Below are 23,457 nucleotides of genomic sequence, written 5' to 3'. Positions count from 1 at the left end.
TGCAAACCAACATGCACTGCCCAAAACTGAATAAAGATAAAAAAATCGCCGCCCGAGCACTCCGTACAGATAGTTAACCAAATTATGCAAGACAGCAGCGCCATCGCTTTCAAAACAAAGAAGGCGAGAAAAAAGAACTCTTGTTTGTTGGGACGTTTCGTCCGCATCCACGTTCTTTGTATAATTGGTGATTATAGAGGTGCTGCTGGTAAGGTGTGTACCCTGGGCCTTTGGAAGAATGCGTTTCGTTCGGCTGGAAGTTGCTTGTGTGGAGGTAACAGCGCTGTATGAAGGATAATGTGCGTGATTCAGCTCAACCAAGGTCTGTCGCTGGGGGCGACAACCTTCTTCGTCCGCTCCACACATCCGCCGTTACAGAACGCTCCCGTGTGGGAGCAGAAACGTCAGTTAAGAAGAAAAAAATTCAGCTTAGTCGGCGTCTGTTTCCTGTTCACGCCATCCTTCTTGATCGTCATTTATATGCGCTTACGTCACATATTTTCAACTGATAAAGACAATAATCTGAATTCTTCCTCGTGTCACCTTGTACTGCGAAGACTGTGAACGCGAACAATGCGAGCCGATAACGTATCTCACATGGCAAACTTATTGCTCTCGGTTTTGCGTACGATATCTCGTCCTCATGAACCCGCCTTCATTTGAATCGTTCTCTCTCTCCCAAATGTGGACTTGGATAGAGATAAGCACATACATATGCAAAAAGCACACCAACACTCAAACACTCATGCAAATGCACGATCCCGTGAGTACGTATAAAATCCTTGGCTATCTCCTATGACGAGACTGATAATAATTGCTGAATTACGGAACGCGTCGTTCGTCAGCAGTCTCCATTAGAAGGGATATCTCCGCCGACAGCGGTTAGCTTTCCGTACGAAATTGTAAGACTTCGCACGCATCGCAACATCGCAGAAGATGGGTAAGTGGCTTACCATCAAACGCGCAGCTTTAAGGCCCATTTGTTTACCTCGTGCTGTGGGGTATTCGTTATCGTGTACAAGAATGGCTGCTACAACTCGTGTTTGCCGATTTCATTGTGAAAATACAGAGCTATTCTGCGGTCTACAAAAAACGATCACATTCACGAAATTCATTACTGCGCTCGCGGTAAGCGAGACGTATGGGTAAGGTGAAGTGATTGATATGCAATATATTGAGTTATCTGTCAATCATACACAGCTGCGTATGCAGCCTCGTCAAATCCGTCGCAGTTTCGTTTTTCGGAGCATGATTGGGCGTTCTTACCGGATTAGGATTTGCTTAAATCGGAAAGTATAATAATGTTTTGGCCCTCCTAGCTAGGAACTCCTAGCTATAGCAATTCAAGAGCTCTAAATATTAAGAGGCAAGTTCCCCTGATCGAACAGCAGTGTCCACAATCCCAGTCATAGCTTTGCAGCGTCACCGCAGCTGTCTGCTACACATGTACACATATCTCATCCGCATTTACATACACTTCTTTTATGATGAACATTCTTCTAGAAATTATTCTACGGAACATAGAATTATCTTGTTTTTGCGTGCCAAAACCACGACCTGATTATGAGACACGCCGTAGTGGGGGACTCCGGAAGTTTGGGCCACCTGGGGTTCCTTAACGTGCACCGAAATCTAAGTACGCGGGAGTTTTCGCATGTCGCCCGTATGGAAACGCGGCTTTCGTGGCCGGGATTCGATCCCGCTACCTCGTGCTCAGCAGCCCAACGCCATAACCACTGAGCAACCACGGCGGGTCGAAAACATAGTGACGATGACAAAGCCAAGATGACGGAACGAGTAATGATGGCAGTGATAAGAAGGCAATTAAATTAGAACGTCGAAATAATGATGGTGGCATTACTGCGATGTCGCGTTTGTGTAGAAGCTCACTTCGGTCCACATAGTTCTTCTGACGCCCTGGGCCGCTTCAATTTGCATTTATGCGGTGCTGGTGTTGCTGGGTTTATGCGACCTCGTGCTTTGCAGCCCGACACCACAGATTTTACAGAACTATAGTGATTACAAGATTAGAGAACGTTTAAGCTATTTACGTACTGCTCCTCAAGCCCGAAACGAAGGAAGAAAAGAAAAAGCATGATCTACGACCTGTACGAGGGCTCAGTATTTATTTATTTATTGATTTACTTACTTACTTACTTATTTATTTATCTAAGAAAGACATGACATATTCCAGACGTAAGAACGAAATTGAAATGATAATTTGAGTCCGTCCATTCCGCACGGAATGCCTACAATAGTGCTCTACATAATAAATAATCAACGTGAAACCGAGTACGCATTCCAACAGCCCCACAGTTAATTTTTTCCTAAAGTAAGGCGTAGTTATATTAAGAAGAGGGGGAGTGGGGGCTTTTTTACGGCGCTTTGACGCTACTCTCATACAACAGTACCTAATAGTACTAATAATTAGCAAGGAATCGTACAAACAAGACACAAAAACAAAGCGCACGAGCACTTGTCTCCTGAAAAAGGTACCACACGGATCCGCTAGAAGAGCAGGGAAAAATGAGTAGGGAAACGCACATTACAGAAAATTACACATTAGGTCGAATACGCCCACTGTACAAAACAGAGTAAACGGGATCCCCGTAGTTGAGAAGTTACCGACAACTTTGTGATCCTTGCATTGAGTAGAAGAAGCTCAACTTCTTGAAAATAAAGTCAGCACGATTCCAGAAAACATTCCGATGCTGGAACTGGCTCACTTGCAGAGGCTGAATAATGTTAACTGTCGGTCATCCTCAAGGCAGGTATTCAAGCGGTTTTTTCCTGAGTAGCGCCTAGAAGCTGGGCATGAAATGCGAGGAAGGATTAGCAGCAACGTGAAAAACCTGAAACGTGCGTTCATTGCAGCCACTTCCTAAGAAACGATTAGCAGTAAACGACGCACGCTCGCTTGAAATTCGCTGCTGGCCATGTCGCTCGCAGGACGGTGGAGCCGTTCTCCGGTTATACTGGCTTTGGCGTGCTTGGACCTCGCGGCAGCGTACTGTCCGGATGCGGCCAGCCTGAAACCATGCACGTGCGACCATTATGGGATCAACTGTATGCGCGCCAACAGCACGGCTCAGCTGAGACGGGCCTTCGGGAGCGGTAACGCGACGACCCGAGAACACAGCGAGTTGTGGATTCAGAAGACTCCTATCACGTACTTCCCGAGCGATGTGCTTGGAGACTTCAAGTTCGGCGAGGTCCACTTGGAGCTCAACGCCAACCTGAGCTCCTTCACTTTGGACGCTTTCGAGAACTTCAAGCGGCTCCTAAGCGTGCTAAGCGTGTACGGGAACGCCTTGCGGACATTCGAATTTGAAAAGTAAGCAGACGATGATTTTCATTTACTCCATTATTTCTACTAAACAAGAAAGGTGTCCTTTGGGAGCTTCTATGCCCATTATAGATGCGGGAAATTGAAACTAGTCTTTATCATCATCTACTTGATCGAATGTGGAATAAATTGCCATCGTTAAGCTGTTCGAATACACGGGAAGGTTGAAGCAAAATATTGGTTTTTGTGTTCGTTTCGTTCACAGTACGCAACTGTGAAACGGTGCAATGAAAGTACGCATGGTAATGATGCGAATCGCACCAACTTCACAAATTAGATCGGATGCCGTTTTCGGTGAGCTATCCCGACCTGTGATTCTCGTGTGTTCATTCTAAAATGATTCGAGGTAATCAAATTGGATATTTGATTGCGCGTTAATGCGTCTTGCGGAAGTAAGCAGCTGTATTTGTGGAGAACAGGAACGCAGCTCCTGCTTGGAAAATTAGGTTTGCGTAACTTGAGCTCATATCAGACATAAATAAAATGTACCAATACAAATTACATTTGTAGACCACAGCGAGGCCGCATGCCTGTTCCGTATCAGTACTTTCGCAGCGTCGCCAGTTCCGGTGTTATTTGTACAGGGCACTTGGGTCCATTCCCCTCCTCGCCCGGGTGGCTGCTGCTGGGGTTTTCTTTTTGTCTTCGAATGGTCAGAAAGCTTGCGTGGTGTCCAGTGCACGAGTCACAGTGTGCGCTGTGGGGGCGTGGTACGGACGTGGATGAGGAGTTAGTGGAACGCGGTCTTGCATGGACCGAGTTCCTATTCCGCCAACTGCCATAATTTGTCCACGCAGACAAACCTTGAATGGAACAGCCGTAGGCGGTCTTGCGGCACCGTGTCCCGAATTCACTGCCGGCTGGGGGCACCGCTGGCATTCGAAAAGGTTCTGCGTGCCGAGAGTTTTGCGCAGAAACCGTGACTGACTGCGTGAAAACATGAAAGATGAACGTGGCTGTAAAAGAAAGAAAAATTTTTCCCCAATGCCTTTACCTGTAAGAGGTAGCCCATCCCTGCTAGTTGCGACCTAGGAAACCTTTTTCACTCTCATTGGCAGTTGTATCGGTTGGACCGGCCAATGGCTGTCTCCGCTATAATAATCCGGGCGATATCATGCACCTCAGTGGGGGCTGAAAGTAGGATTTCTGGTAGATAATTGAGGCTGCGCACAATGTACGCCAAAATGCGTCAGCGTTGCACTCAGATTTACAGGTCCATCAGCGTTGAGGCAGCTGGTGAGGTGGTTGAGGGAGATGCTGAGTGTTTGCTTCATTGTTCAGGTTATTCTTCATTTTATTTACCTGCCATGTATTTTACGTGTAATCGTTTAGCTATAAACATTTCTTGTCCGTCTGGTCAACGTCTGTTCCTGTCCGCGCTTGATAATCAGTGCATTCCAACGAAGAATTTATCAAAGAATCAGAACCGCCATGAGAACATCGCTGCCACTAACGAACGAGTATTAATGGCAGGCGCTAACGCGCACATTAGGATAGGTAAAAATAACCAAGAAACCTATCAAGGAGTTTCAATGAATGACCTTTCCAGCACAGCGGGTGCGTGACCAGCATTACTTCAGAGGGAGCGATCACACAATCTTCGAACCCCGCCTTCTTACGTGTCTAGTCCAGACTAAGCTCGAATATCAAGCCAGCAAACCAGATGAACAGCAAGCTTTGACGATAGTGCAAATCGGTCGCCTAATTTTGCCATGTCTGCGCCGTTTGGTTAACAACATCGCTCAACAATTGCAGACTGCAGCGTTTCCCGTTGCTGGAGGCTCTCAACATGGGCGAAAATCAGCTATCCCGCATCCCGGCGAACGCGTTCCGTAGCACAAGGCTTCGGAAGCTCATGCTGACGGGCAACCCGATAACTTACATCGGTGCGAGGGCATTCTTCGGCCTGTCCAGTCTCAAGGATCTGCTTCTCAGCCGCACGAGGCTCATGACGCTGGGACCGCACTCGCTGTCAATACCGCGCGCTCATCCAGAGCTCAAGGTGAGCAGCTTACAGCAGTGACAGTAGGATGAGACCAAGAGATGGCCTCCTATCGGCGATCCTGTCCCCCTGTTTTCCTGGCCTTCCAAATAATGCCCTTTCGCCAAAATCCCAACAAGAGAGATACCAGGCTCGCTTTCGAAGAGGAATATTTTGTCTGCTTTTCTTTTGGATAATACGGCAATTTGTTGTCGCACAGCGGTGCTCTGATGCGTGTGCACATTAGCTCTGCTTTCCTTTATTTATTTTTTTTAAACTAAAGAGCAGTTGCGAGTGAGGCGGTGGGCCTATCCGTTTATCCCGCCTCTCTGCGCCATGTTCCCGTGCGCTGCTTCGTATGTTGAGGCTACTGGTCACCAACACGCCCGACTGTCGGCGTTCCCGTACCACTGTTTTTTGCAGATTCACGTCGCTGCTGGTCGGATCAGCACCATTCACCCAACTGCTTTCGGCTCTACGTCTCCTCTCGTGATGAATTTGTCTTCCAACAACCTGACCACACTGGAAGGGCATCCGTTCGAAGCCCTCGTCAAACGCATGTTGCGCAATGGCAGGCGACTGAACAAGCTGCCGTTCCTGGCCATCAGAGGTGAGTCCTTCGCATTCGCAATGGCTTATATTTTCATGGATCGCTCGGGTCAGCGCACGATCAACTCCGCTCTTCTGCACGTTATCGTAAAGCCTGCTTGAAATTTGATATTCTTGGGCTCAAAGACTTTTGCTAAATGTGGAGCGAGATTTTGAAACGCAACCCGATAAAATTATTGAACTACTCAGAAAACCAGAAAATTATTTGAGCTGTGAAGGCACACTGGTAAAAAACAGAACAGGAGCTGTACTTTGTACTTATTTCTTTTTAGCGCTTATTGTTCGTTTATTACCACGTTCTCGAACAAAGGCTCATTCCAGCTGTCGCAGGATCCGTCCTTCAGTTAAACAGGCTAATAAAAAAATGAATAGAGTAGTACGAAGACAATCTCTCTCAATTAGCTCATTCTCATGCGCGGACCGGTCTTTCGACAAACAAGCCGTTGTGGTATTTCTTGATTGCTCTAAAGCAATTATTCGAATACGCCCTACTAGATATCTTGAATGTAAGCTAAACCGTTAAAGCGTTAACCCCTCCTACCTTCGCCCTTCGCCCTACTCCCCCCCCCCATGCTCCTCCGCTTTTCTTTCTTTAACAATGCAGGAAATCCCCTCACCTGCCGTGACTGCTCCTACGCGTGGCTCATCCCGTACAGGTTCAACTCGACGATGCAGAGCGTTCTCCGGGGATTCCGGTGTGCCGATGGCTCGGGCCTGTCCACCATAAGCTCTCGAAAAATCGCCTGCAAGTCTTCGTGGAACTACAAGAACGTTGGTTAACGCGTTTAAAGCACGCGCATACGTTGCCTTGAAAATAAAATAAACCCCGACGTCATATCATTCCAGGCTTACATTAAGCTGGACCTCCTTGTTTCTCTGCCGTACGCGACCGGTCCAGCAAGTAACGTTCAAAGATTATGCTTCAACATCTGAACAATGAAGATTAAGTTGAAGTTAGCAGCGTTGAAGTCTTGAACACATGATCCATGGGCCACACCTTTACGTCACAGATTTGCAACTGATAAAGACAATAATCTGAATTCTTCCTTGTGCCACCTTGTACTGCAAAGTCTGTGAACGCGAACAATGCGAGCCGATAGCGTATCTCACATGGTAAACTTATTGCTCTCGGTTTCACGTACGATATCCCGTCCTCATGAACCCGCCTTCATGGGAATCGTTCTCGCTCTCCCAAATGTGGATTTGGATAGAGATAAGCACATGCATATGCAAAAAGCTTACCAACACTCAAACGCTCATGCAAATGCAAGATCCTGTGATTACGTAAATCCCGGGCTATCTCCTATGACGAGACTGATAATGATTGCTTAATGAAGGAACCTGTCGCTCATCAGCAGTCTCCATTAGAAGTGATATCTCCGCCGACGGCGGTTAGCTTCCCGTACGAAATTGTAAGACATCGCACGCATCGCAACATCGCAGAAGATGGGTAAGTGACGTACCATCAAACGCGCAGCTTTGAGGCCGATTTGTTTACCTTCTGCTGTGGGGAATTCGTTATCGTGTACAAGAATGGCTGCTACAACTCGTGTTTGCTGGTTTCATTGTGAAAATGCAGAGCTATTATGCGGTCTAAAAAAAGGATGACATTCACGAAATTGATTACTGCGCTCGCGCTAAGCGAGACGTATGGGTAAGGTGAAGTGATTGACATGCTATATATTGAGTTATCTGTCAATCATACACAGCTGCGTATGCAGCCTCGTCAAATCCGTGGCAGTTTTGTTTTTCGAAGCATGTTTGGGCGTTCTTACAGGATTAGGGTTTGCTTGAATCGGAATGTTTTCTAATTTTTTGGCCCTCGTAGCTAGCCATAACTCTAGCTTCTAGCTAGGAACTCCTAGCTAGCAATTCAAAAGCGCTAAATTTTAAGACGCAGGTTCCCCCTGGTCGAACAGCAGTGCCCACAATCCCAGTCATAGCTTTGCAGCGTTACCGCAGCTTTCCGCTACACGTGTACACATATCTCATTCTTATATCTATACACTTCTTTTACGATGAAACGTTCTTCTAGAAATTATTCTATGAAACTTTCAATTATGTTGTTTTGGCGGGCCATAGCCACGATCTGATTTTGAGGCACGCCGTAGTGGGGGATTCCGGAAATTTGGACCGCCTGGGGTTCCTCAATGTGCACCGAAATCTAAGTGCACGGGTGTTTTCGCATGTCGCCCGTATCGAAACGTGGCCGCCGTGGCCGGGATTTGACCCCGCGACCTCGTGCTCAGCAGCCCAACACCATAGCCACTTAGCAACCACGGCGGGTTGAAAACACAGTGATGATGACAGGTCCAAGATGACGAAACGAGTACTTGTGGTAGTGATATGAAGGCAATGAAATCAGGACGTCGAAATAATGATGGCGGCATTACAGCAATGTAGCGCTTGTGTAGGAGCTCACTTCCGTCCACATACTTCTTCTGACGCCCTGGGCCGCTTCAATTTGCATTTATGCGGTGCTGGTTTTGCTGGATTATGTGACCTCGTGCTAAGCAGCCCGACAACACAGAGTTTATGGAACTATAGTGATTACACGATTAGAGAAAGTTTAAGCTATTTGCGTACTGTTGTTCCTCAAGCCCGATAAGAAGGAAGAAAAGAAAAAGCATGATCTACGACTTGTACGAGGGCTAAGTATTTATTTATTTATTTATTTATTTATTTATTTATTTAAGGAAGACATGACATATTCCAGGCGTTAGAACAAAATTGGAGTGATAATTTGACTCGGCCCATTCCGCACGGAATGCCTACGATAGTGCTTTACATAATAAATAATCAACCAGAAACCGAGTACGCATTCCCACAGCCCCACAGTTAATTTTTTTCCTGAGGTAATGTGTAGTTTAGTTAAGAAGGGGGGGGGGGGGGTCTTTTAACGGCGCTTTGGCACTGCGCTTATACAACAGTACTTAATAGTACGAATAATTAGCAAGGAACCGTACAAACAACACACAAAAGCAAACCGGGCTAGCATTGTCTCCTGAAAGTGGCACCACAAGGATCTGCTTGAAGAGCAGGGAAAAATGAACGGGGAAAGGCACATCCCAGATAATTAAACTTTAGGCAGAATACGCCCACTCTACAAAACAGAGTAGATGACACGCCTGTGCTTGAGAAGTTTCCGACAAATTTGTGATCATTGCAACGAGCAGAAGAAGCCTAACCTCTTGGAAATAAAAAAGTGAGCGCAGTTTCTGAAAAATTACGATGCTGGAACTTGCTCATTTGCAAGGACTGACTACTGTCACTTGACGGTCTTTCTTGAAGGAAGTATTCAAGCGGGGTTTTTCTTGTTTTGAGTAGCGTCTACAAGCTGGGCACGACATGTGCGCAAAGATTGGCAGCAACGTGAAAAATATGAAACGTGCGGTCTTTGGCTGGCACTTCCCGGGGGACGATTAGCAGTAGACGACGCACGATCGCTTGAACTTTTCTGCTGGTCATGTCACTCACAGGACGGTGGAGTCTTTCCCTGGTTATTCTGGCTTTGATGTGCTTGGACCTCGCGGCAGCGTACTGTCCGGACGCGGCCAGCCTAAGCCCATGCACGTGCGACCATTACGGTATCAATGGCATGCGCGCCAACAGCACGGCTCAGCTGAGACAGGCCTTCGAGAGCGGTAACGCGACGACCCGAGAACACAACGAGTTGTGGATTCAGAAGACTCCCACCACGTCCTTCCCGAGCGATGTGCTTGGAGACTTCAAGTTCGGCGAGGTCCATTTGGAGCTCAACGCCAACCTGAGCTCCTTCACTTTGGACGCTTTCGAGAACTTTAGGCAGCTCCTAAGCGTGCTAAGCGTGTACGGCAACGGCCTACTGACGTTCGAATTTGAAAAGTAAGCGAACGAACATTTTAGTTTACTTAATTGATTCTACTAAAGAGGAACGGCGTCCCTTGGGAGCTTCTACGCCCATTATAGATGCGCGATATTGAAAACTTGCCTGCATCACCATCTACTTGATCGAATCTGGAATAATTTGCCGTCGTAAAGGTGTTCCAATAAGCGGAAAGGTTGCAGCAAAAGATTTGTTTTGGTGTTCGTTTCTTTCACTGTGCAATGAAAGTACGCGTCGTTACGATGTGAATTGCACCAACTTCACAAATTACATCGGATGCCGTTTTCGGTGAGCTATCCAAACCCGTCATTCTCGTGTGTTCAATAAAAATGATTCGAGGCAATCAAATTGGATATTTGATTGCGCGTTAATGCGTGTTGCGTAAGTAAGCAGCTGTATTTGTGAATGGATGGATGGATGAAACCTTTATTAGGGTGCTTTAGGGCGCGCGCTAGCGCGCGCCCTAGAGCGGGCCGCTCCCATGGCGGGACAGAGAGGCCGAGCCTCTCCGCAGCGTCGCGGTCCCATTAGACAGCCCATAACTGCTCTTCGAAGTTGGGGCTGTGTAGGATCACATCCCAGCGTGTAGAAGTGTTGCTTTCATTGCCGCGTAACGCGGGACATCGCCAGAACATGCGATGTAAATTCGCTAAGTCATTGCATAGTGCACATGTATTCGTTGTCCGAATTTCGGGGTACATCTTGTGAAGAAGTAGGGGGTTTGGGTATGTCCCCATCTGTAGAAGCCTTAGTGTCAAAGCCTGAGGTCTATTGAGTTTGCAATGTGGGAGGGGGTAGATTCTTCGAGCCAAGTAAAAGTGCTTAGTAATTTCGGTGTACGAGGAAGGAGGGTCCCGATTGTTAGTACCCCCAGCGTCACGCTGCCTGGTAGCTACGCGGTTGATGATGCCTCGCGCAGCTCCGTGTGCCGACTCATTCAGGTTGGGCGGGGCACCCTCGATCTGTCCCATGTGGGCTGGAAACCAGATCAATGTGTGTGGCTTGATCTCCTTGCTTCCTAGTATCCATAGGGCCAGTATTTGGGGAGAACAGAAGATTTAAATATTAAACACAGCTCCGGCTTGGAAAATTAGGTTTGCGTAACTTCAGCTCATATCTGATATACATAGAATGCACCAGTGCAAATTACACTTCGAGACCACTTTGAAGCTGCATGCGTGTTCCATATACGTACTTTCACAGCATCGCCAGTTGTTCCCGTGTTATTTTTACAGGGAAATTCGGGCCACCCTCCGTCCCGCCCGGGTGGCAGCCGTTTAGATTTTCTTTTTTGTCTTCGAGTGCCCAGAAAGCTTGCGTAGTGTCCAGTGTCCGAGTCACAGTTGTGCGCTGTGGACGCGTGGCACAGATGCGGATGACGAGTTCGTGGAATGCTGTCTTACATGCACCAAGTTCCTATTCCGCCAAACATGATTTGTTCACGCAGACAAACCTTCAATGTAATGATTTTTGTTTACTTTGCATCTAAGCATTAGCGCCGATGCTTTAGTGTAAGGTTAGTGATCCTAAATTGCTTGCCTCGTATGATGGCCGTTTGAAATCACGAAGCGTGTTCAAAGCATTTTCGATGGAACGTCGCATACGTTCAGAATGCAGTGCACTTTTTGCATACTAACTAAAAGTTATATGAGCCTGGCTACCTATTGCCGAGGTCGTTACAGTCATGGCATGCCGGTACTGAAACTGCACGCGGGCATCAGCCCCATCAGACGTCCCATTGCTGGCTTACCAATCCTATTTTTGACGTTCATGGATCGCTGAGCTATTGGAGAAGCGAAATTTACTATCACAATTTAATATAATGCTCTGAAATAATTTCCCTTTAAAACCTTGCCACGGAAAGACCGCGCTTTCAGTATAAAGGTACTGTCATCTGAAAAGTATACCGGCCCTCGGCGGGCGCGTGTCGATTTGCATAATCGCGCTAAAAAGAAGGCCTCGACGCTTGAGCTCAACCGGCGTCCAAGACCAAGGTGGGGCGCATGCGCGTCCCAGTTTAGACATATTCATATCCATTCGCTCTGTCCGACGCCACGCTATTGTTGCGCGAGTTCGGCTTGAGACCTCAGCCCGGCCTCAGCTCGGCGGTATCTCGCAGTAGCGGTGGCGTTACGTGACGTTACCTTACTTTACATTATGTGTGCCGCGCCAACGTCTCCCGGCGTAAAAGCTGACATTTCCTCGTGAGCTAGAAATAGGATGCCGTGGCGGACTGCACTGAACTGAAAAAGCGATAGGGCTAATCATTGTTTCCCGATCGATCAATTCAATTGCTTCTAGCAGAGCGGCAAGTTCGAAAGCCGTGGTTGATGTCAAGTGTGATGTCCTGAGTTTTATCGCTGCATATTTTGCTGGGACAAATACTGCAACTGCTGAACTGGAGTGCATGACCGACCCATCGGTGTAAACATGTAAGCGGTCACTGTGGGCCTCTTGTAACCGCAATAATGCTGCCTGTTTGAATGCTGCAGACGGCATTTGTGCCTTCTTCTTCATGCTTGCAATGGTAAGGCATACTCGAGGTGAATGCAGAGACTACAGTGGCAAAGAAGGTTATGCTAATGGGATGTAATTCGAAGGTATTGATGCTCCGCGAGTAGTCACGAGACGGCTGAAACTCGTATGCGGCCTAGTTGTTGGGAAGCAAGCAAGATGGCGTAAGGATGTCCTTGCGACATATCGAATGTGCGCTCTTAGATCGTCGACTGGAATCTATGTTACTATAGGGTGGTAATGCGCTGCGGCAATTCTGGCTGCTGTGTATGAACACTGAGGAAGCTTGCGGCTTGTCCGCAGAACTAGGGCTTGCATAGTCTGGAGTGCATGTAGGTTCATGTTACTCGTGCTTCCCAGCACGGGCAGACTGTATCTTAGGAAGGCCATAAATAATGCATGGTACCGCTGTAGCGTAGATTACACAGGTGCACACCGTGACTTTCCGCCGAAAAATTTGAATGCACGGCTATTGCAGTCAACCGCTTTTTCATATATGAAGCGTGTGACGTCCAACACAAATCCCGGTCGATGATGACTCCAAGGAAATGGTGCTTTGTTTTGTAAGGAATTACTTGTACATTTACGCGTATTACACATGGCGTCATTCTTTTGCGTGTAGATGCCACCAATCGGCACTTTTCTGAGAAGAGTTTTGGGCTTTTCGTATGCGAGTAAGAAGAAATTTGGGTGACCGCCTTCTGCAGCCTCGCTCGTATGTGCGGACGTGTCACGCCGGACGCCCAGATTCAGATGTCATCTGCATAGATGGATATCTGGGTCGTCTTTCGTAATGATCCAAGAAAGTCCAACAGTACTGCTCTGAAGAACTTGGGGCTTAACACTCCGCTTTACGGCGCACCATTACTAGATTAGACGGTGGGATGTCATTCCATGCTCGGTGGGCGCGAAGAAGCATCGAACCTCCAAACAGCGGTGCATTCAGCGCATTGCACAGCAACCAATGCCACATCAGTCAAAGCACCGAGGATCGCTTGGAGCTCTACATTATCATATGCGTCTGTGACATCAAGAATCATTGTCATCGTTAATAGTTTCATGCTCTTTTGATGTTGAATAGATTTTACCAAATCGAGCACGTAATCTATGGATGACCGACCATGCGGGAAGCCCGCTATTGCATTCAGATATACCTTATATCTTTTATATGCTCTGGGTACCAATCAAAGATTGCCAACACTATTCTTTCCATTAGTTTCCCAGCGCAACTAGCAAGAGCGATGAGGCTCTAATGGAGATCTAGAACTCTTAAGTAAAGGTACTTAAGTGAAGGCGCCAGGATTCGTTGTATCTTTTCACGAGTACACTGCGGGCTTTTCGGCCAAGGTTTCCAACTGCCTTGTATGTTACTCCGTCCGGCCCAGGTGAGAATGACTTCCTACAAGTCGCCAACGCAGCTTGTAGCTCTTCGATAGAGAACATGATATCCATGCGGGAGTCCTGCCATGCAGCAACATCACGTGATGTTGACACAGGCAGTAATGGCAAGCCAGCAATTTGTGCACAGATGTCCTCAGCAATGTCTATCTCACGTCATGCTTGATGCAGGGAAAGCGATTAAAAGGGTGGCGATGTTTCAAGGACAATTGTAGGCCCCGCAGAGTTATCTACAAATGGGAGAGATACCAAAGACTCGCAAATAGATTTCCACTTTTGAGATTGGAACGTATCGATGCGGCGCTGGATTTTCTTTTGGATCCGCCTTGCCCGCCTAAGACCAGGAAAGCATTTGGTGCGCCTGTATCTGATTTCTGCTCGTCGGTGAATCGCTCGAAGCCTTTGCAATTAACCTTCGTATTCTGTATATATTGGAGAAGGCCTAAAAGTGAACATAGCCTCTTGCAGTGATTCAAGTCAACCGTCATTCTCAAAGAATGACGGGGGCCTTCTTGACATTCGATGATCGACGAAAATATGAGTAGTACCCTTTTAAGCCCTTCTCAATGCATTGACAATGGTAAAATTTCATCATGGTACGTGCGTTATTATAGCGGTGTCGAGCAGGGCACACTTATTTCACATGTATTCGGAAGTGCGATAAAGCAACCTTGAGCAAATATGAACTTACGGCAAGTTACATTTTCTTTGTGCGCCGCATCGTTCTAGGTCCCAAGTGATAAAGTCGCTCAAGTAAGTAAAAAGCGAATCTCCGCAATTCAGTATAGTTATCTAAAAGCGAAGTTTAATTTAACCGAGTTGTGGTCTCTTTAACAATGTTATTATAAACTAGATATTAGGAAACAAAAAATGTTTGGAACATTTGTTCAAGTGGCTAACATCGGTCATCTTCGCTGACGCGACATCTTTCTTCATATCAGAGAGCACTAACGAGAGTGTGGGTAGCGGACTGCTGATAAGTTGTGACAACTTCAATCGGCAAAAGCTCGAAGAACACGGAACTCCCTCAAAAAAACAGTTTTCGCGGCGCACTGGTACAGAAGCCTGACATTCAACCATAGCAGACCCACTGTCGCTAGAAGGAACAAATTGCTTTTCGCTAACCACTGGGCACAGCATATTTGGGGCGTTCAATCTTAGTAGCACAAAGTCAAGGTCAACCATCAAGGGGGTTGCTAGTGCGAGCCTGCACAGTGAAGCAGGGCTTGCCCACAGCCAGGTACGCCGTTCTCTTCTCGTTAAGTTGGCATGAAAATATAATAGCTCACGCGACCCTCTTCCTTTTCTTTTATTATTCTCTTACTCCCACACCTAGCAGCAGCAGCAGAAGCAGCAGACTGGTTTTCCCGAGCTGACAGCGCTGTTTTCTTGGAAGCCGGCATGGACGCACGGATATAAAGGCGAGCGCAATGCTACGCAACTTTACAAATTACCTTCAGTCTCTGTCGTATAGGCCAATCCGCCGTACCACCACGCAAGTAAGGGACGCAACAGGAAATGCTTGTGTGCAGTGTCTTCGTTCATTTCTAGCATCGAGCTTTTTAATGCCGTCCTTTTGTCCTGGAGATCTTGCATCCAATGCAACGTTGACGACTTAAAGCAACTCGGGTGGAGACTGGCGTGCGTAACCTTGTCCTTTCGTTAGATATTACTACTACTTCTACTACTACTACTACTACTACTACTACTACTTCTACTACTACTACTACTATTACTACTACTACTACTACTACTACTACTACTAAGAGTAGTAGTAGTACTACTACTACTAGTAACAGTAATAGCAGTAGTAGCAATAATAATAACATGCTTGCAAATCCTTAATGACATCAAACCACCAGCCGTTCTCTACTGCGCTCTCCTTCTCTTGGCACTAATTCTGTAACTCATAGAGTAACGACTAACTCTTCTACGCTTTACGTGGAAAGCTCAACACGATGTCTTGCTCTCGCCTTCAACTAGAATACCGGCTAATGCCGTTTGCATCCACACCACGACCTTCCCGTCTTTTAGTGTTAGGTCCAACATTTCTCGTTTCGTGTCTCGTTGTGGAGTCCCTACCTTCTTAAAATTCTGCGTTAATCTCAAAGTGCGGCAGAATGCAACAATTGTACGTATTTTGTTTCATAAATTGCTGCGAGATGCCGGTCATCAGTATTTAATGCTTCCCGTGCGCGCTCTATGTTTTTATGTACGTCTTCAGTGTCATTATTGCTATCTATTATAACCCTATTTACCCTATTAAATTAAAGCATGGGTGTTCCAGAGCATACAGCACGGTGATTTCCGGCTACGCTGAGAGAGAAAAAAACCTGCATTCAGTTGACGCGAGAGCGAGACTGACAATTCCTTCCAGCAATTAACGTAAGAAAAGATGATGATTGCGGTGATGATAGGAATCTTAGTATAGAGCAATTCCGATTCGATGCCTCATGACATTTTCCTCAACGTATTGCTCGAAATCAACATCCAATCCTATTCGGCGATACAGGACGTGCCACCAGCCTCTTTTCAACGTGTGTTGTGACTGCGCGTATTCCGGTCACTCATGTTAGACATCACACGGTGCTTGTTGAATATGTGACGAATTGAACCCTAATAAAAGGCACGATTTGCGATGGAGACATTGTCATAAAGAACTAGCGTTATCTAGTTTTTGGTTCGTTTAACTACGAAGTAAAAACAAAGGAAAACCCTTCTTTCAACACTTCCTTTTATTCTACCTGTGTCACGATCTATTTGTAATATAACTGTTTGTGGTGTTACTTTGTAAATGCAATGTGTTTTCTGCTGTACACGACCTGGGTGTCTTGCTGAATAAATACTTGTGCGTCATCTGCGGCGAACAAAAACCGTAAATCTGAACGTGCGCTGTTTATGCAGCTGCTGCCAATTTAAGAGTGTACTGGACTACTGTCAAGGACACTTTCACGGGTTTTAGCAAACGGGACAATTTTATCATACTGTCTGTTCCTAAAGTTTATTCAGCTTCTGAATTGTTCAGGTTTGGTGCTGAATTTGGTCTTCAGGGCAACGGTTGTTGTTAACTTCTATCTTTAATATGTGTTGCACATGAGCCAGAGTTTATTAGGTGCATTTCTCCCGCAACCATGCTGATGGTATACGTTTTAACGCTGTGCCACTTCAAAACAAAGTGACGCCAAAGCTCGATAACAATTTACAGAGAAGCAATTGAAAAGGCAAAACCATGTCGATGGTTTTGCTGACGTTGTCGGCTTGCCACATCGTCGTCGTGATGTCATCGTCGCTTTCATAGCATCGTTGCCTTCGTTACCATAGTCATTGTATTCTCCGTCAGCTGTCGTTGCTGTCATCGTCGTCTTCGCAGTCACCCTGCTCTAGTTATCCTTGTTGTTCGGATTTGTATAGATACAGCTATTTCGAGGTGAAGAAACATTGGCCAGAGCAGTATGTCAAATTAAAAGAAAAAGAAAGCTTGCGGTGATCTAGAATTGTGGTCAACCTGTTACTACACCGGCACACCATAACATAGACTGAGGCCGCGTTGCACACCTGACGCTCTTACTGGTATTCGATTACTAGAAGCTGCAGAATTCAGCTGGGTATTGGTTATCACGAAAAGTTTTGTTTGAACTTGCACGCGTTCGAAACATTCTCCCACTACGGCGCGCCATTTCGTGCACTTTATAGGGACACTCAGGCAACACGACAAATGGAGCCCCGTATGACCCCGACAGAGCTCTGAGAGCAGCAGCCAATCGACGCAAGAGGGAACTCCGTGCAAGTGTGCCCTCAGACCCAGACCCACTTCCAGCGGGTCTTCCCAGGTCGGGGCAGGGGCTGTTGCATAGGCTCCGTTCCGGCTTCGTCCTCACACCGGATGTGCTGGAACGGTGGCGACAGTACCGGCCACGCCGGGAAAGACGCCCTCCATCTCCGTCTCCCAACTCCCTTCCATCGCAGGAACCCGGCCATCCCACAGCCTCCGCGGACCAAGAAGCGCTCCATACGCCACACAGGTGCCCTGACTGCGACATGGCTACGCGGCCATCCGCAGCCCATCTGTTTTGGGAGTGCCAGCGACACGCTCAACAGCGGGACCACCACCTGAGGGCGGTGCGAGTGTCGTCCTACGAGGAGTGGATTAGACCGGCAACTGGATCGATGGATTCTGACAGGGCCATTCTGGACTCGCTCTTGGCTTTCGCCAAGGACGCGCAGCTCCTAGGACGGCTCTGAATACGCCTCCCCCTCCTCTTCCTATTCCCCATTATAGGCCTTCGCGCCATCCTTTAATAAATACATTTTGTCATCATCATAGGGACACTCCGGATTAACTTTTACCACCTGGAGTTCTTAAAGTGCACCCGATGGATGCTACTCGAGCCTTTTTGTATTTTGCCTCCTTCAGGATGCACCCGCCAAGGCAGGGATAGTACCCATGACCTCATGTTAGCAGCTCAATGGCAGAGCCACTTAGCTACCGAGCCAGGTCGTATACCTTTACACCCGGTGGTCCAGAAATTTCTGTACTTGCCCGAATATGCTACCAGTCTGTTCTATTAAAAAAAAAACGAAAACACAATTACCGTATGCAAATTTACGACTTTCCCTTTCGTCGCGCAGGTTGAGTGACTGCCGACATGCTGGACAAGCTTCAAGCATTTTTGACGCTCGCCTGCCTTGCGAGATGGCTTGTAGTCGGGGGGGCACGAGCTCCTCTGCAGGGCACTCATCCCGGACGGTGTTACCCGCAGCCAGAGTCTTACAGCATCGAAAGCAGGGCTAGCTGCCCTTTCACTCGCGTCGTGGACATCGATGCGCGCAGGATACCACCGGAAATAGCGAGCGTCAGGTGCAACTGTCCGGGAAACATCTGCAGCCCCCAGGGTGACTACAGGTGTCAGGATGTCAAGGAGACGGTCAAGGTGTCCTATCCGGCAGGTGGCGCTTGTGGATCCAGGTCATCGGATTGGGTGAACAAGACGGTGCAAGTCACAACGGCCTGTGTTTGCGCCCTGAGTCGTGCGCTCAGAGCAGGTGAAGATGGAGTGTTGAGGACGCAGTTCGCTCGGCCCAAATGCAATCCTCGATGCTGAAGTACGCCTGAAAGGCTGATCAAATCTGCTTTGGTCTTGAACACCCCAACTGAATGCGTTGCTGAGTTAGTTGCCGCACACTTGCACACTAAACAAGCGCGCATCTCGGGGCGATCAAAGCCAGAGGGTTCCTGGAATAAGGGACCGTCCCACCTCGACTGACAAGTCACTCCTTCAAATAAAGGTTCATTCATTCATTCAGGCTAGGTAGAAGTGGAGACGACGACTATGCGGGCCAGGTAATGAAAGCTTTTTATACCAGACAGTGCTATACGTCCATCAGTGACAAACCTGTACTGTTGCGTAGCAAGGAAGACCAGTTTTGAGAAAGGAAATGGCGATTTCGTTGTTAGTATGCATTGCAAGATCAGTGCTGACCTTGGCATCTTATGCACACTGCGGTTAGCGCACCATTCATGGTTGTTTATATGTGCGAGATGTATTCTGAATAAACTTTTTTTACGAGTAAGCGCTTTTCTTGTGTCTACTAACATTTGTCCGGTATAAGATGTGGCCTTATTAAACATGCAAGAAACTACATTACAAAAGCAAGGAAAGGACTAACGACTGCTTATGGGCCACTCACGCGATAGTTACGCATTAGGATTACGGGATGCACTTACTGGATGATTATCCGTTGTCATCAGCTTGACTTCATGGTTGGGGTGTGGGCTTGTTCGCTAATCATACCACGGCGAGTTTCAGCGCAAAAAAAGAAATACACGAAGACATGAGAAGACACTTCGGAGACCCATGGAAATACCTTAGCAACTCGTTGTGGGGCAGCAATGAATGTAAATATTTAACTTAGCCAAAGATGGGTAGATGTTAGTATTCATGACATCCATAACCTAATTAGAATTTTTAACTACAAACGCTTCTCGAACTTCGACAATATTGTTCGCCAATCAAATAAAGCGCAATACGCTTTTACCTGCATGCCTTTCTGTGAAATAGTCGCTTCCCACGAATAGTCGTCTTTTGTGTGTGTGTTTGTGTGTGCTTGAACACACGTGCTATATGTCACGTGGGTCCCCCAACCACGTTTGTGAGCACACGAAATGGAGAAGGTGTGTTACTCTGTCGCTTAGCGAACGCTAACGCTAAAATCAAAACGCCGAGCTTTTATTTTTTTCTCATATCTTTTCATACCAATGATTTCTTTTTCTAAATATGCAAGCAGTACGTTCTATGCCTACCCGACAAAGAAACCCGTCTGGCCGTCACGTAATACGATCGCTTACAAGATAAGGCCCGCGGTAGCGAGCGAATTCATTTTCGTCCCTCCTCTCACTTCGACGCGAAGCGCCGAGAACACAGCGCTCGCGAATCTATCAGTGCTCGGCGCAATGTGTCCCCATCGCAGACCGCTTTCAAGATAGGGCCCGCGCGTCTCGCTTTCAGCGCGAGAAGTGGCGAGAACACAGGTCCGTGCGACCGCGTTATACGTAGCCGCCGCGGAGTAATAACGGTTCGTAATAACGTAGCCACCGCGGTCGATAACGGTTCGACGCGGATGGATAAGGCGCTACAGGGCGATAGTGGCTCGTAATGATCGAATTGTAATCAGCGCACCTGGCGCCGCTTCCTGAAGCACTTTGCTTGCGTCACCAATTGACCGTCAGTGTCGCCGTCTGTGTCACCAATTGACGTGTGTGTCGCCGCAGCGCTGTCGTTTATACTGGTGGGACCAAGTTTCATAACATTGACAATGACACCGGGCTGCGTGGAGGTGAACAAGTGGCGCAATGCTTACGTATATACTTAGACAACTCCCAGAGGAGTTCCTGCATCAATTTCTTTCTTTACTGCCTTTTCTCTATTCCCCTCATGCGGATTTCGTTTGCTAGCGAAGACTCCTTCATTAAGACCTTGCGTGAGCGGAGAAAGTGCTCCCAGTAACGGTGCGCCAACAGTTATATTCCATAACAGACATAAAGGAATGCCAACAAATGCTTCCAAATTGTTCATTCAGCCGTCAACGGCGGCCGTTCTGCTATATCGATGGCTGCAACTGCAATTGTGAGGCTTATTCACATCGGCCTGATGGTATATATGAACAGTGTAAACATCCCTTACAGTGCGTACATAGAGACAGAGGGACAGAAAGGACGACGAAGACAAGCACTGACTTCCAACATATTTTTATTTTGAGTAACACGCATATATACCACGACCATGTACGTACCATGTACGCCCTGTAAATGATGTTTGCAATGGAATACCAACTAGCCCGCACCGAAATCCTGCTTCGGTATAAGCACAGCTGCGTTAACATTGCGCAACGTTTTTCTTGGAACACCCTCAACGCTTCGAAGAAAATGTCACCCACACAGCAACGACAGGAACGAAAAGAATCGCGCAAAAAAAAAGAAACGGAGCTTGCATTGTATTTTCCCCCCTAGAAATGTTAGGTCACGTCCCAGTAAACATGACTCATCCTTCGTGGAAGCGCGCTGTCGACATCTTTGGGCGGCACCATGTTACGTGCCCCATAGCCTCCGCATGGCCTCTGCTTCTCCGCCCACCCCTCCCCCCGCGCCCCTCCTCCCCACAAACACGCGCACACAACGGCCTTCATTCTACGACGCGTCGCCCGCATAAGACCACGTAGAGGTTGCGAGAAGCAAGCAGCACGTGGAACCTAGCCGCGCATAAAAAGAAGGGAAGTCCTCGTTGGCATCGAAGGGCCCACCAATTTGTCAACGTTCTCAAGCTACGCTGCCTTTCAGAGCACGTCTTATCTCGAGCCGCCGGTTTTGAACGACGAGCCACTGACAAGCTTCCTTTCTCGTCGGCGTGTCCGTCAACGACTGCGCGCTGAAGGACCGAATCGCGCACCAGAGAAAAGCCAGACGTCCTGAGGGGAGATGAAGTCTGCTTCGAGGCTTCTGCCCAAGCTGTCTCCTTGCGTGCGCCGTCTGCTATAATTTGCACTCGCCCTACAAGAATCCTTCTAGAGCAGTCGCAGGCATTCACTTATCCGAACAAGCGAACTTCTCACCGCACCGGTAGACCGCGTTGATTTAACCTTCGAACACCTGAGCAAGCCCCCAACAGGAATTAGGCAGCCATATTAACGAGTCGTCGACCCTCCGGCAAGAGTTAAAGCCTTCCGACGGCCAGGATGCGGGCGGTGGTTGCGGCGTTGGTCTTCTTCGTCGGCTGCCTCCTGCTCATCGGCAGCTCTGCCAGGAGCACGGCGAGAACGCGCTCCAGAGCGTCCATCGAGGCTTGCATACCGGACGGCGAGTCTTCGAGCATCGGTGACCGCGCGAGCTGCACGTTCACGCGAGTCGTCGACGTCGACTCGAACCGGTTCCCCTCCAGGATACCCACCGTCAGCTGCAAGTGCCCCGGTACCCTCTGCAGCCCGCTGGGTGACTTCCGCTGCCAGGAGGTCAAGGAGCAGCTGCAGGTCGTTTTTCATGCCGGAAACGGCGCGTTCAGGAACGACACCATCGAAGTGACCGTGTCGTGTGTCTGTGCGTTGAGTCGCAGTAGTCCAGCCGGTGGTATCGGCGTGAGAGTGGTAAACGAGGGTAAAAAGCGGGACGAGGCGGCGACACGATTTGGATCCGGTGTGCTTATAGCGCGGTAAAAAAAAAATGGAAAAGCATGACGGTGACCCGTGCCGGTGGCAAATGTTTGAATACGTTAAAAATGGAAATGCTCACATCCGTATTGCGTCGTCTTGCTAAACGCGGTAGATTAGAGGAGGGGTTTCTGGCATGGTTATTTCGTCATAGCGTTTTGTTCCCTCCCTCATGGCTTCGCCCGCTAAAGTAGAAGGAGGAAATAGAGAAGGCAGGGATGCTATTTTGTCACTGCGTTTTCTTCCCTCTCTCATTGCTTCGCCTGCTAAGGTAAATTTTGGGATAGTATGGCAGCTGCATAACAGACTCGGTAATGCAGCGCAGTATTACAAAGCCTGCAAGCTTGTGTCTTAACCGTATGTCTTATGCACTGTGTGTTCCGCATGCCTACTTAATTTGCTTGTTTGTTTGTTGGAGCTACACTTCAAGACATGCCATGAAACCGGGAAAAAAAAGCTGTGCAAAGAGATCAAAGTGAATATCGTAAGGATAAGTTTGAGCTGTTCAGTTACAGTGGAGATCTTCAAATATAAATGCCTTGCCAACATTTTTTTTGCGTATTCACGTCTGATGTATTTTTTTTAGTGTTACAAGTTACAACTGCGTGAAGCAAGGAGCTAGCCTCACTGAATCGCGTACAGTTTGCCCTACTGTACACGATTTTTCCATAACAGTACACTCTTGGTCTTTCATTTGTCAGCTGTCACAAACTCCGCAACTTCAAATTACCTTTGGATTCAAAGAGTGAAATATGTAACACGCGCAAATGTGACAATATGCTCATAGTTAATCATGTTCGTGAACCTCCGATTGGTGTGGACAAATTTGGTTCGGTGGATGCGAAAAAGGCGATATTTTGTCAACTCAGGATGTCTGTTATTTCCACCTTTCTTAATACGCCATTAATACGCCAATATGCTAAAGGAAGAGCATTCGCGATTGAATATCAAACATATAGTGTATCTTCTTTAAAGGACAAACGCGCACCCTTTTCTTTCTTCAGCAAGACGCGTCAGGTGCCGTAAGAGCTGCTTGTGACAATTACA

The 23,457-nt window shown here is 47.6% G+C and overlaps 2 protein-coding genes across 5 annotated transcripts; both read left to right on the top strand.

Annotated features, from left to right (window-relative positions):
- Nucleotides 1-2,831: 2,831 nt before the first annotated feature.
- On the top strand, nucleotides 2,832-19,784 carry LOC142557311 (uncharacterized). Of its 4 annotated transcripts, XR_012822756.1 has the most exons (6): nucleotides 2,832-3,334; nucleotides 5,102-5,348; nucleotides 5,751-5,937; nucleotides 6,541-7,386; nucleotides 15,050-15,354; nucleotides 18,343-19,784. XR_012822756.1 is itself a non-coding variant. In XM_075669046.1 (4 exons), the coding sequence occupies exons 1-4, from the start codon at nucleotides 2,937-2,939 to the stop codon at nucleotides 6,714-6,716; spliced, it is 1,008 nt and encodes a 335-aa protein (XP_075525161.1). In that variant the 5' UTR covers nucleotides 2,832-2,936; the 3' UTR covers nucleotides 6,717-8,735. The 4 variants fall into 4 exon arrangements, 1 of the variants encoding a protein (XP_075525161.1); XR_012822757.1 differs by lacking the exon at nucleotides 15,050-15,354; XR_012822755.1 differs by having other exon boundaries at nucleotides 15,050-19,784.
- Nucleotides 19,785-21,380: 1,596 nt separating this feature from the next.
- Nucleotides 21,381-22,961, top strand: LOC142557310 (uncharacterized). Its single transcript, XM_075669044.1, has one exon. The coding sequence runs from the start codon at nucleotides 21,943-21,945 to the stop codon at nucleotides 22,414-22,416; it is 474 nt and encodes a 157-aa protein (XP_075525159.1). The 5' UTR covers nucleotides 21,381-21,942; the 3' UTR covers nucleotides 22,417-22,961.
- Nucleotides 22,962-23,457: the final 496 nt, after the last annotated feature.

The sequence above is a fragment of the Dermacentor variabilis genome, chromosome 9 (assembly GCF_050947875.1).
Source record: "Dermacentor variabilis isolate Ectoservices chromosome 9, ASM5094787v1, whole genome shotgun sequence".
NCBI lineage: Eukaryota > Metazoa > Arthropoda > Arachnida > Ixodida > Ixodidae > Dermacentor > Dermacentor variabilis.
Note: the sequence above shows the minus strand (reverse complement) of the source record. Positions and strands in the feature narration are given on the sequence as shown.